The following is a 14,328-nucleotide window of genomic DNA, read 5'->3' as shown; positions in this document are numbered from 1 at the left end:
CCAGTTAATCAACATCATTAATGCCCCTTTTTAAAGACCTCAAATCAAATCAAATCAAATCAAATCAAATCAAATTTTATTTGTCACATACACATGGTTAGCAGATGTTAATGCGAGTGTAGCGAAATGCTTGTGCTTCTAGTTCCGACAATGCAGTAATAACGAGCAAGTAATCTAACTAACAATTCCAAAAAAAAACTACTGTCTTATACACAGTGTAAGGGGATAAAGAATATGTACATAAGGATATATGAATGAGTGATGGTACAGAGCAGCATAGGCAAGATACAGTAGATGATATCGAGTACAGTATATACATATGAGATAAGTATGTAAACCAAGTGGCATAGTTAAAGTGGCTAGTGATACATGTATTACATAAGGATGCAGTCGATGATATAGAGTACAGTATCAACGTATGCATATGAGATGAACAATGTAGGGTAAGTAACATTATATAAGGTAGCATTGTTTAAAGTGGCTAGTGATATATTTACATAATTTCCCATCAATTCCCATGATTAAAGTGGCTGGAGTAGAGTCAGTGTCATTGACAGTGTGTTGGCAGTAGCCACTCAATGTTAGTGGTGGCTGTTTAACAGTCTGATGGCCTTGAGATAGAAGCTGTTTTTCAGTCTCTCGGTCCCAGCTTTGATGCACCTGTACTGACCTCGCCTTCTGGATGACAGCGGGGTGAACAGGCAGTGGCTCGGGTGGTTGATGTCCTTGATGATCTTTATGGCCTTCCTGTAGCATCGGGTGGTGTAGGTGTCCTGGAGGGCAGGTAGTTTGCCCCCGGTGATGCGTTGTGCAGACCTCACTACCCTCTGGAGAGCCTTACGGTTGAGGGCGGTGCAGTTGCCATACCAGGCGGTGATACAGCCCGCCAGGATGCTCTCGATTGTGCATCTGTAGAAGTTTGTGAGTGCTTTTGGTGACAAGCCGAATTTCTTCAGCCTCCTGAGGTTGAAGAGGCGCTGCTGCGCCTTCCTCACGATGCTGTCTGTGTGAGTGGACCAATTCAGTTTGTCTGTGATGTGTATGCCGAGGAACTTAAAACTTGCTACCCTCTCCACTACTGTTCCATCGATGTGGATGGGGGTGTTCCCTCTGCTGTTTCCTGAAGTCCACAATCATCTCCTTAGTTTTGTTGACGTTGAGTGTGAGGTTATTTTCCTGACACCACACTCCGAGGGCCCTCACCTCCTCCCTGTAGGCCGTCTCGTCGTTGTTGGTAATCAAGCCTACCACTGTTGTGTCGTCCGCAAACTTGATGATTGAGTTGGAGGCGTGCATGGCCACGCAGTCGTGGGTGAACAGGGAGTACAGGAGGGGGCTCAGAACCCTTGTGGGGCCCCAGTGTTGAGGATCAGCGGGGAGGAGATGTTGTTGCCTACCCTCACCACCTGGGGCGGCCCGTCAGGAAGTCCAGTACCCAGTTGCACAGGGCGGGGTCGAGACCCAGGGTCTCGAGCTTGATGACGAGCTTGGAGGGTACTATGGTGTTGAATGCCGAGCTGTAGTCGATGAACAGCATTCTCACATAGGTATTCCTCTTGTCCAGATGGGTTAGGGCAGTGTGCAGTGTGGTTGAGATTGCATCGTCTGTGGACCTATTTGGGCGGTAAGCAAATTGGAGTGGGTCAAGGGTGTCAGGTAGGGTGGAGGTGATATGGTCCTTGACTAGTCTCTCAAAGCACTTCATGATGACGGATGTGAGTGCTACGGGCGGTAGTCGTTTAGCTCAGTTACCTTAGCTTTCTTGGGAACAGGAACAATGGTGGCCCTCTTGAAGCATGTGGGAACAGCAGACTGGTATAGGGATTGGTTGAATATGTCCGTAAACACACCGGCCAGCTGGTCTGCGCATGCTCTGAGGGCGCGGCTGGGGATGCCGTCTGGGCCTGCAGCCTTGCGAGGGTTAACACGTTTAAATGTCTTACTCACTTCGGCTGCAGTGAAGGAGAGACCGCATGATTCCGTTGCAGGCCGTGTCAGTGGCACTGTATTGTCCTCAAAGCGGGCAAAAAAGTTATTTAGTCTGCCTGGGAGCAAGACATCCTGGTCCGAGACTGGGCTGGGTTTCTTCCTGTAGTCCGTGATTGACTGTAGACCCTGCCACATACCTCTTGTGTCTGAGCCGTTGAATTGAGATTCTACTTTGTCTCTGTACTGGCGCTTAGCTTGTTTGATAGCCTTGCAGAGGGAATAGCAAGGACATTACAGGTTTCACAACCTATTACAGGTTTCATGAGGTGGGGTTATTACGAGTAACATCACTTGTGATTTATAGCCCAGCATTAATACCATATGCTGTCGACAAGGTCTCTCATGTCCTGAGAGAAACAGTTAATATAAAAGTGGCATACACTATACAGTGCATTCAGAAAGTATTCAGACCCCTTCCCCTTTCCCACATTTTGTTACAGCCTTATTCTAAAATTGATTAAAGAAAAAAATTCCTCATCGATCTACACACAATACCCCATAATTACAAAGCGGAAACAGGTTTTTAGAAATGTTTAAAAAACAGAATTACCTTATTTACATAAGTATTCAGACCCTTTGCTATGAGACTCGGAATTGAGAATGGGTGCATCCTGTTTCCAGATGTTTCTACAACTTCATTTGAGTCCACCTGTGGTAGATTCTATTGATTGGATTTGGAAAGGCACACAACTGTCTATAGTCAGGTCCCACAGTTGGCATTGCATGTCATTGCACAGTGACAGGATGCCACCTTTCCAACAAGTCAGTTTGTAACATTTCTGCTCTGCTAGACTTGCCCCGGGTCAACTGTAAGTGCTGTTATTGTGAAGTAGAAACATCTAGGAGCAACAATGTCTCAGCCCCGAAGTGGTAGCCCACACTGTGAAGTGGTAGGCCACACAAGCTCACAGAACGGGCCGCAGAGTGCTGAATTGAGCAGTGCGTAAAAATGCAACAGTTCAAAACTGCTTCTGGAAGTAACGTCAGCACAAAAACTGTTCGTCGGGAGCTTCATGAAATGGGTTTTCATGGCCGAGCAGCCGCACACAAGCCTAAGATCACCATGCGCAATGCCAAGCGTCGGCTGGAGTGGTGTAAAGCTCGCCGCCGTTGGACTCTGGAGCAGTGGATGCCAGGAGAACGCTACCTGCCCCAATGCATAGTGCCAACTGTAAAATTTGGTGGAGGAGGAATAATGGTTTGGGGCTCTTTTACATGGTTTGGACTAAGCCCCTTAGTTCCAGTGAAGGGAAATCTTAACGCTACAGCATATAATGACAGACTATTCTATGCTTCCAACTTTGTGGCAACAGTTTGGGGAAGGCCCTTTCCTGTTTCAGCATGACAATGCCCCCATGCACACAGTAAAGTCCATAGAGAAATGGTTTGTAGAGATAGGTGTGGAAGAACTTAACTGGCCTGCACAGAGACCTGAACTAAACCCCATCGAACACATTTGGGAAGAATTGGAAAGCTGACTGCATGCCAGGCCTATTCGCCCCACAACATCAGTGCCCAACCTCACTAATGCTCTTTTGGCTGAATGGAAGCAAGTCACCGCAGCAATGTTCCAACATCTAGGGGAAAGCCCAGAAGAGAGGAGGCTGTTATAGCAGCAAAGGGGGGACCAACTCCATATTAATGCCCATGATTTTGGAGTGTGATTTGACGAGCAGCTGTCCACATACTTTTGGTCATGTAGTGTACCTTTCAGAGTACAGGCACCTGGACAATATTTCATTTGTTACATTAGCAATACATTCAAGGTACATTAATTATTTCTCCCTGTAGAGAAAATAATGGTAAGCCGGAATGGTTACTTTACAGGGGAACTATGTACTGTAGGTGAGACTGCTAGGAGCTGCTAGGGCTCTGAAGTGATCTTGAATTTATTATATCTAGCAGCCTATTTCACACTTTACCATCTTCTCCTATATTTATAAAAGCTTTTAAAGCCGTAATTAAAAGTTTAGAAAAATCATTCTTACTCTGCAAAAAAAGCCCTCTTCATGATAGGAGATTTCATTATTTCTGGTGAAACCCTAGAAGACAACAATCAAGACAAAATACATACTTTTTCACAGAAAGCACAGCATTAAAAACACAACAAATACAGTCTGAAACCAGTATAAACCGTACCTGTATGAGAAAATGAAGTGATCGCTGCTTCTGCTCCTGTTTCTCTTGCTTCGTTGTCCAAATGCTGACAGATTCATTGTATGGGACTCATCGTCTGTGTCCGAGCGCTCACGCTCTGTACCATGTCCATATAATAACAGAATGAACAATTCATTCTGCTTTAATTAGTCTCCATGTGTTTAATTAAGCTTTCTAAACATTTACAAGTATAATTTGCTCAAAACTTGTTCGTTGTTAATGAGTTTTGGTGTTTTTTTCCCCCTTATTTAGATCAGAGTTGTTTACTCTGCGTCTGAAATATTTGTGACTTCAATAATATTGACCTTGCAGCACAGCTAGTGTAATTCACCTCTCTCAATTTGAAATATTATCTTTTATTGGATTCTGTTTCTTGCTACTCTCAGACAAACCAGGCTGTCAATATGATGGATGCTGCCTTAGTCATCTCCCCCTTTACTATTACCTTATGGCAAGACCTTGGCACTGTGTCCAGATCAATCACATTTGTCTCTATTCTAGCCAATCCTACTTCTTGTCTATCATATTCTTAGCATACCATACACCACTTCAACCTTATAATTCTAATGGATGCTGATCTTGCATTGTCTTTCATTTGTGGTAGTTGCTCTTGAATTATTTATTTTTTGATTTCCTCTATTCATACCTCTTCATACTCTATTTAACAGCAACAAAACTCTATGAATTCTACCACACTTTTTTCTGAACTATATTGTATAATACTGCAATATGTTCCTCCAGGATTGAAGGGTTTAATCCAACCTCTGTGAATGTGAGCGGGCTGACTGAGGACTTCTCTCAGAGCTGGCATCTTTCCTCAACTGTTACCACCGTAACGAGTCATTGTCTGTGAATGTACACAATGATGATTAACTAAATCAGGTCATATCGCCTATGTGCGATTTTTTTCTTCTTGAATTTTGTGATCGATTTCAGGCCACTCTGGTAGGCCTACATTATGATCAAATAGCCACAGTAGCCTACTTGGCCACGGATAAAACTGTAACTTATAGCGGGTAAAGCCTCAGCATTCACAGTAAACATGTGCTGGAAGTTGCACAGAATTTTCACAACTTTCAAGTTTGCACTCAGCAGACCTGAAATTTGCTCAGTGCCAAACAAAATTAGAGGGAACATTGTCCAGTACATCTCTGGAGTCGAGCTCCATGCCATCCAGGACCTCTATACCAGGCGGTGTCAGAGGAAGGCCCTAAAAATTGTTAAAGACTCCAGACACGCAAGTCATAGACTGTTCTCTCTGCTATCGCACGGCAAGCAGTACCGACGCACCAAGTCTGGAACCAACAGGACACTAAACAGCTTCTACACCCAACCCATAAGACAGCTAAATAGTTAGTTAAATAGTTAACCAAATAGAATTAATTGTGGTTGAATTAATTGTTTGTGTGCTCTGATTGGTTGCAGCAGTTATGACTCTGGAGAATGCACCTCCAACAGTTTCCTACAAGATGGTGGTGCTTTACTGTGTTTCCTGCCACAGGACAGAGAGGGAAAGACATGGCAGCGCTGCAATTGTCTCCAGACAGCTAGCAAGGTAATTCGTGAGAAGTGAAAATTGCATGTAAGTGGTAATCACTGAATTATTGTAGAAGCCCTGTTGTACTGAGTATTTTGAGACTAAACCTTTAACCTTTAAACAACCTGCCTGCTGTGGCAGTCCAAGCCCACCAGCTCCCTGATTTTAAAGGGTAGGTAGTATAAACGTAACCACTTGTAACATATGGATTTGCATTAGTATACGCATCAAAAGTCCCAATACAAAGTTATACCTCACTTCTTGATTTTGGGGGTTATTACATAAAACAGATCTGAATTCTGAAGAATGCCGAAGTCATGTCTGAAAATGTTTTTCCAGGTGTGATGTAATATGGAGGACCCTGCAAGCCAACTTATTCACTACAATATAAACAGGCTGAGTTAGCTACCAAAGCGAGGGGGAGGCAGGCGCTTCACCGGGCTGAGGGAGAGTCAGGGAAATCCAATAGCTACAGTGCATTGGGAAAGTATTCAGACCCCTTGACTTTTTCCACATTTTGTTAAGTTACAGCCTTATTTTAAAATGGATTAAATATTTTAAAAATCCTCATCAAACTACACACAATATGCCATAATGACAAGGCAAAAACAGGTTTAGGAATTTTAGAAAATGTATTAAAATAAAAAACAGATACCTTATTTCAAAAAAGTATTCAAACCCTTTGCTATGAGGCTCGAAATTGAGCTCAAGTGCATCCTGTTTCCATTGATCATCTTGCTCAGGTATTTCAACATGAGGCCAATGGTGACATTAAACCAGTTACAGAGTTTAATGGCTGTGTAGTTACTCCACAATACAAACCCAATTGACAGAGGGAAAAGAAGGAAGCCTGTACATAATAAAAAAATATTCCAAAACATGCATCCTGTTTGCAACAAGGCACTAAAGTAATACTGCAAAAAAGTTTGCAAAGCAATTCACTTTTTGTTCTGAATACCGAAGTGTTATGTTTGGGGTAAGTCCAACACAACATATTACTGAGTACCATTCTCCATATTTTCAAGCATAGTGGTGCCTGCATCATGTTATGGGTATTCTATAATCGTTACGGACTGGGGACTTTTTCAGGATAAAAAATGAACAGAATGGAGCTAATGTAACAGCTGTCCAGTGAAGTACGCTGGTCTCGGCACCAGTGTAACAGATGTAATCGTACTTCGTAACTTATTGCGTTGTGTTTTTAAAGAAAGGACTGTCAATCAAGCGATCCCAGTTGATTGGTGTTTTTTCTGACAATAGACACAAGGAAGCACATTAGATGTGCAGGACAACAGTATGTGGATGGCTGAAGATTCGTGATAAATCTGGAAATAACTGTGAATTAGCAGGGAGCTAATGTGTCCATTACAATTAGAGCATGTTAGCTAACTCATCTCTTCCAGCAATAATTGTACAAAGCACATCCCAGAATGCCTCCAATATCTAACAGGTACCGTACACATATATAGACACATCAGGACATGTACATAGTGAACTCGTACACATTGTAAATATGAAAATAGAATACAGTATTTCAGTATGTGACCTACCGCTTGCATGTCAAAATCAGACTGGGAAAAATGTACGCTTGCGATTTCCCCCTATCTGCAAGCATGACCAATGACATAACACCTTATTGACATCTGACTTGAACCAGCCAATTAGAATACATAAACATAAAATACATATTTATGCAGTGTCAAGTGAAAAGATACCCAACCCTGTTACACTAAGCACAGTCAAAATCCAAGAGGAAAACCTGGTTCAGTCTGCTCTTCACCAGACACTGGGAGAGTAATTCACCTTTCAGCAGGCTTACCAAGCAGGCTTACCAAGAAGACAGTGAATGTTCTTGAGTGGCTGAGTTACAGTTGACTTAAGTCTACTTGAAAATCGATGGCAAGACCTGAAAATGGTTGTCTAGCAATGATCAACAACCAATTTGACAGAGCTTGAAGAATTTAGAAAACATTTATGGGCAAATGTTGCACAATCCATGTGTGGAAAGCTCTTAGAGACTTACCTAGAAAGACTCACAGCTGTAATCGCTGCCAGAGGTGCTTCCACAAAGTATTGACTCAGGGGTGTGAATACTTATGTAATATTTCTGTATTTAATTTTCAATAAATAAGCATACATTTTTAAAAGGATGTTTTATTTTGAATTCAGGCTGTAACACAACAAAATGTGGAATAAGTCAAGGGGTATGAATACTTTCTGAATGCACTGTAAGTACATGTTGATTTCAGAAAGCAATTATCCCATACCATTAACAGTATAGGCCTATACCAGTAGTCAATAGATGGGGTCATGCCAGACATGACATCACACACTTACAGTAAATGGTCTCGCTCAACAGCAACGGCCAATCAAAGATAAGGTGATAAATACCCCTTCTCCAAACACAAAGAAAAAAAGAAAATCTGATGAACACTATTTTGAGTACTCTTTGGTCAAAGGAACATGCTGTCAACAGCATATTGCTATTGCTGCCATGTTCCTTGTTTTGTTTAAGGGACCTTTTGACCCAGTACCGCCCATTATGAGCAAAGTATTATGATTTATTTTACAGCTGTGTGGTGAAGTACACAAGTGGGACAGATAACTCTCCCTCAAGGCTGGAGTGTTGGCAGTGTTGGGCAGCCCACTTACATCATAAACCAATGTTCTCTACTTTTACCAATTTGCTCGATATTTCCTCTCAGATTCCTGAGTAGTGATCATTTATGAGCCTCAAGCTTGAAATATCTCTCTTGAAGTGTTTAAAGGCAACAACTCTTAATTTGTGCAACTCAATATAGGAAGGTGATCTTAATGTTTTGTACTCTGTGTAGCTACTTGTGTAAAACATACATATTTAAATGTTAAGTACATGAACCATAGGGACAAGGGTCATGTCAGCCATACATTTGTATTAATGACAACTTTGTGTACAACAATCTATCCTCAATGTGTACATGTCATTGACAAACGGTAGGCTATATGCAGGCAGAAACCCTCTTGTTAACCTCTTAAATGCAGATGCGTTCATTCTGAATAATGTCCTCTGACATGCCCTAGTAGTTGTTCACCTCTAATTTTGCAATGGGGTTTTGTACTGTGTATTTGAATATTGTTTTCTTACACATATTGTATTTCCACTACTGTACATTGCTTTTTAGTTAGGCTTAGGCCTACACTGTTTATACACACCACATTGTATGTATATACTGGATTCTTGACATAGCCCACTGTAATATATCTAATGTATATCTACTGTAATATAACTACTACTGCTGTACATGTCATTCTTCCTTTATCTTGTGTAAATTCATTCTGTCTGTATACGTGTAGATTGCATTTGGATTACTGTTAGTGCTATTTGGGTTGTTAATTTAATTCTTTATGACATTTCTTGATTTATTTTTATGTTTAAAAATATATATATTTGTGCACTTGTTTGACTTTTTACTGCTTTGTTTGTGAGCTAGTAACATACGCTTTTCGCTGCACACGGTACAACATCTGCTAAACTGTGTGAGCGAACAACAAACTTTGATTTGATTTATTCACAAATCTATGCCCACAATAGGATGACTACGATAGTATATCACCAACCAATGGCTTGCTTTCCTTGCAGACAGTTTTTACACTTGGTATGCCAATTCTATTTCAGTTTAAAGTCAGACAGCTGTCTATCATAATAACTGGTTGAAGGTTCTTGGGGAAGCATTGTCTATAGCAACTACAGCCGCTCAGTGTTTCTGGGGGTGCACTTTTCTCATTGTGGAATACCATTGTAATGGTTTCTCTGGATAATTATACATTTGTTAAACAACAGTGAGATGTTCAATGAACTGTATCAAAATGAAATTAAATGATGATTTATCCATTTGTTTGTTACATTTTTTTTTTAAGTGTCCACTAGTGTTTGAATGATATGCAATTATACTACTCAAATGCATAATTCAACACATAATATGCAAATCATAGGACATTTTGATGTTATTAACATCACGGCAAGGTGCTTCGTTCAGCAAGGCCGATCCACTGCAAAAATAACAGTAATTTGATTTAATTTCAGTTTTTTGAAAACAAAATGTAGCCTACTGACTGAAAGCGCGTGTTGTATCTTAAATGCATTTCAAGCATCCCTATAAAACAAGTGCTGTTTATCTAGAACCTCAAAATAACAGCGCAAGATTGAATGGCATATTTTTAAGGGGCACAGTGACAGTATTGCAGAGATTACTGGTCTCGATGTAGGCTATTGATTTTGATACATTATGTATGATTTCTCCAACATCGGATGATGTAATGTTTTTTTTAGTTGTCTATGCTTGAATACATCATTTATGACTTTTACTCCCGCGCCATGTGCCTACACGCCGGTACCCAATCGTGATTGGAGTGGAGTGGGAATTAACTGAAAAAGGAGGATAGACGCTATCCCTCCCTGTCACAAAATAGTAAGTAAACCATTTAGACATTTATTAATTAGCATGTATATAATGAGCCTACAGTATTAGTGGTAATATCATTAGTACTTTTAGAAAATCGTCCATTGATGGAGAGATGGACTACTATCCAAGAAACGTCGTTCTTCCTTTGTTGGGGTTACATCCACATCCTTGTGTGAAGTTCGTTGTTCTAAATGCGTTCGTTGTCCACTTCTGTTCGGAGCCTTCTTCAAGTGGTCTGGCGTGCGAAATGTCTTGTAGCCCATAGGGTGGTCCTGAGTGGTGCGACAGACAGTACACATACATAAACCTCATTACTATCAACCGCTGGGGTGCACCCACCCATGTCAAGCTGAGAAGGATAGGCAACATCTATGGCTTCAGACCCTGTCATTGCTCCAGACACATTTTCGCCTTACTTTTCGGGTATATTTTATCATGCCATTCGAAGCAACAATAATACATATTTGTGACAAGGGCGCTGGCACATTTGTTTTATTTTTCTACATTTTCTCAAGCGCTATTGAGCAGATCTATGGTCTTTGTGTTTATTGAGAAGAACAATAGCTATGAAATTTCCACTGGAAAACCCTAGAAAACAAGTCAATTTGGACCCGGAACAACAAGGTTAGTAAATGTACATTTTACTCTAAAAGTGGAGTTTGTGTAATGATAGCTTTGTGCAATGTTCTATGTTGACTGAAGAACCTGGGTATACAGTTGTCTCAGCATCTTTACTGTGTGACAAAATTAGTTACAATGTGAATATGTGCTATAGCTTTTCTTTCAAATAATTTATTTTGTGTTTATTTAATCTAAAATAGGAGCTTTAATGCCATTTACAATCATGCAATGTGCTTTTTATGACGCCAGGCGGTTGGGAGTGGATCTCTTTCTTCTCCATCCCTTATGTGCTCAGCTGTGTGGTAGGCTACAGTGTGCTCTTCGTTAGGGATAGATAGAGGCGGGGATAGGACAGCTGCTGGGGAGATGTCGTTCAGGCCAATTGGGAATTACTGGGCAGAGACAGAGCCTTTCTACTTACATTCCGCATGCTATTATCTGATTCAGTATTTGAATGTGGTCCTCCACTCTTAATCTCCATACTGAACCCACACAGACAGACTCCTTTCATGTGATGTTTCCCCATCTACAGCTGCTAGGCTGGATAAATCAATATTCTGGCCTCCCACTGTGCCACTTGCCTGGCTTCCCAGACTCCTTGTTCCAGCCAAACGCTATGCCACGCCCACGGATGTTAGCTTCTTCTCCACAATGAGTCTGGATCATAGATTTATGATAGACATCGCATCATTGTATCTGTCCAAGTATGGCGTATATGAGAGCATGGGCAGCGCCATTGAGGCCATCTCCATTTTGAAGTAGTACATTTTCTTCTTCTACTACTTCAATGACTTTGCAACGAAACTGAAAGGGTGCACACTGCCACCTGTATATTGTGTTGTTTGAATAGGTATAAAGCCAAGGTTGGTGATTTACTGCCACCTGCAGTTCTGGAATGTTTGCTCACAAGTATAATTAATTGGCCGATCCAAAGACAGTACAGTATGAAGATAGGCATAAACTGCTTCTCCAATAGAACTGCCCAATCATGCTTGTAGGCGATGCCATGGCAATGCTGGCTAGCTAAGCTCATGCGCAGAAACACAAATTGGGTCTAACAGTCGTCTCGTTGTGAACTGCACATGTACAGGCTATCAAATCAAAGGGAATTCTTCAATATAAAGTTGGTTTTGACAAAAATGAAAACTTGTCCATTTTTCACTTTTCCAAAGGTTGGAGTAATAACACATTCAACTACCAATATCCCAGAAACCTAGACCCACTCCAATTTGGATACCGCCTCTACAGATCCACAGATGATTTCATCTCTAATGCATTCCACACTGCCCTTTCCCACCTGGACAAAAGGAACACCTATGTGAGAATGCTATTCATTGACTACAGCTGAGCGATCAACACCATAGTGCCCTCAAAGCTCATCACTAAGCTAAGGACCCTGGGACTAAACACCTCCCTCTGCAACTGGATCCTGGATATCCTGATGGGCCGCCCCCAGGTGGTAAGGGTAGGTAACACATCTGCCACGCTGATTCTCAACACAGGGGCCCCTCAGAGGTGCGTGCGCAGTCCCCTCCTATACTCCCTGTTCACCCATGACTGCATGGCCACGCACAACTCCAACACCATCATTACGTTTGCCGACGACACAAAGGTGGTAGGCCTGATCACTGACAATGATGAGACAGCCTACAGGGAGTAGGGAGGTCAGAGACCTGGTAGTGTGGTGCCAGGATAACAACCTCTCCCTCAACGTGATCAAGACAAAGGAGATGATTGTGGACTACAGAAAAATGAGGACCGAGCACGCCTCCATTCTCATCGATGGGGCTGTAGTGGAACAGGTTGAGTTCCCTAGTGTCCACATCACTAACAAACTATCATGGTTCAAACACACCAAGACAGTCGTGAAGAGGGCACGACAACACCTATTCCCCCTCAGGAGACGGAAAAGATTTGGCATGGGTCCTCAGATCCTCAAAAAGTTATACAGCTGCACCATCAAGAGCATCCTGACTGGTTGCATCACTGCCTGGTATGGCAACTGCTCTGCCTCAGACCGCAAGGCACTACAGAGGGTAGTGCATACGGCCCAGTACATCACTGGGGCCAAGCTTCCTGCTATCCAGGACCTCTATACCAGGCGGTGTCAGAGGAAGGCCACAAAAATTGCCAAGGACTCCAGCCACCCTAGTCATAGACTGTTCTCTCTGCTACCGCACGGCAAGCGGTACCGTAGCGCCAAGTCTAGGTCAAAAAGGCTTCATAACAGCTTCTATCCCCAAGCCATAAGACTCTTGAAAAGTTAATCAAATGGCTAAACGGACTATTTGGAATGTCCCCACCCCACCCCCCAATTTTACACTGCTGATACTCTCTGTTTATTATCCATGCATAGTCACTTTACCTCTACCTTATTTGTTATATATATTTATTTATTTTTAAACTGCATTGTTGGTTATTAAGGGCGTGTAAGTAATCATTTCACTGTAACATTTCACTGTTGTATTCAGTGCATGTGATGAATACAATTTTATTTTAAAGGGATACTTCTGGATTTTGGCAATGAGGCCTTTTATCTACTCCCCCAAAATCAGATGAACTCATTGATACCATTTTTATGTCTCCGTATCCACTATTTAGGAAGTTAGAGGTAGGTTTCGTGATCCAATGGAAGATGGGGAGGAGGAATGTATTGGATAAAAGCATTAGCCTACTCTCCTGCATAATCAAATCTTGTGAAACTATGGAACTCCACAGGAGGTGGGTTCAGTGCTTTGAATACTATTATATATTTTGTGAAAGCTGAACTTGGAGCATAATATTCATTTCAAAGCCACAGTAGGTTTCAAATCTAGATCGCCATTACAACCATGAGTTATGCTAATAATGATGGAACCATTTGTGATTGGAATTGAATGGCTATTTTTAGACGGATGCAGATTTAGTGGTAGAGAAATAGCCCAACCCCTTTCATAAAGTACTCGTCCAAGTATGATAAACTGTAGTGCCCATTTATTCCATTCCACTCATTTATCCCAAACGATGCAAACTAATTCATGGTTTTGTCAGAGGAGTCAAGACACTTGAATGGGTGGGCTGTAGAGTTGGATGTTCTATAATATCCATCAGCAGGCCCCTTTCTGTAGCTTGCAGGTCTGAAAATATTACACAAAATGTCTTCCTAAAAATAATCCCACCCACCCTAAGAAGTTAATTGTGAATTCCTTAATTGTGAAGTTACTCTTTTTGGGCCAGTTTCCCAAACTCCTAGTCTTGGACTAAAAAGCAAGCTCAATGGGGAATCTTCATCGAAAGTAGTTTTAAGTCCAGGACCATGCTTCATCTGTGTCTGGCAAACTGCCCTTATTGTCCTAAAAATAGCTTGAAAATGTTTTCCTAGGCACCGGTAATGTGGTAACTCAATGTGGCCACGTTGGTGTTGATGTTGGTGAATCTCCGGCTGTGTGTTCCCATCCTGATGACAGTTTGTTTTGATCAATTTAAACTGTGATCCATGCCAAAGGATGGACTAACATGATTTCGATCCCTGTAAGTGAGTGAAACTTCCTTGATGTCCTTGAGTCTTCATGACAGGTTGTGTTGGTGTTCATACTAAAGGAT

At 41.8% G+C, this 14,328-nt stretch overlaps 1 protein-coding gene across 1 annotated transcript in view; it reads left to right on the top strand.

The window, feature by feature from the left end:
* Positions 1–9,890: 9,890 nt before the first annotated feature.
* Positions 9,891–14,328, top strand: part of LOC112261612 (potassium channel subfamily K member 10) — a 39,814-nt gene continuing 35,376 nt past the window's right edge. Inside the window, exon 1 of the mRNA XM_024437070.2 lies at positions 9,891–10,131. Within this exon, the coding sequence (XP_024292838.1) occupies position 10,131 (1 nt within the window). The 5' untranslated portion in view covers positions 9,891–10,130. The remainder of the gene's footprint in view (positions 10,132–14,328) is intronic.

The sequence above is a fragment of the Oncorhynchus tshawytscha genome, linkage group LG11 (assembly GCF_018296145.1).
Source record: "Oncorhynchus tshawytscha isolate Ot180627B linkage group LG11, Otsh_v2.0, whole genome shotgun sequence".
In the NCBI taxonomy this organism is placed as follows: Eukaryota; Metazoa; Chordata; class Actinopteri; order Salmoniformes; family Salmonidae; genus Oncorhynchus; species Oncorhynchus tshawytscha.
This window is presented reverse-complemented; position numbering and strand designations above follow the sequence as displayed.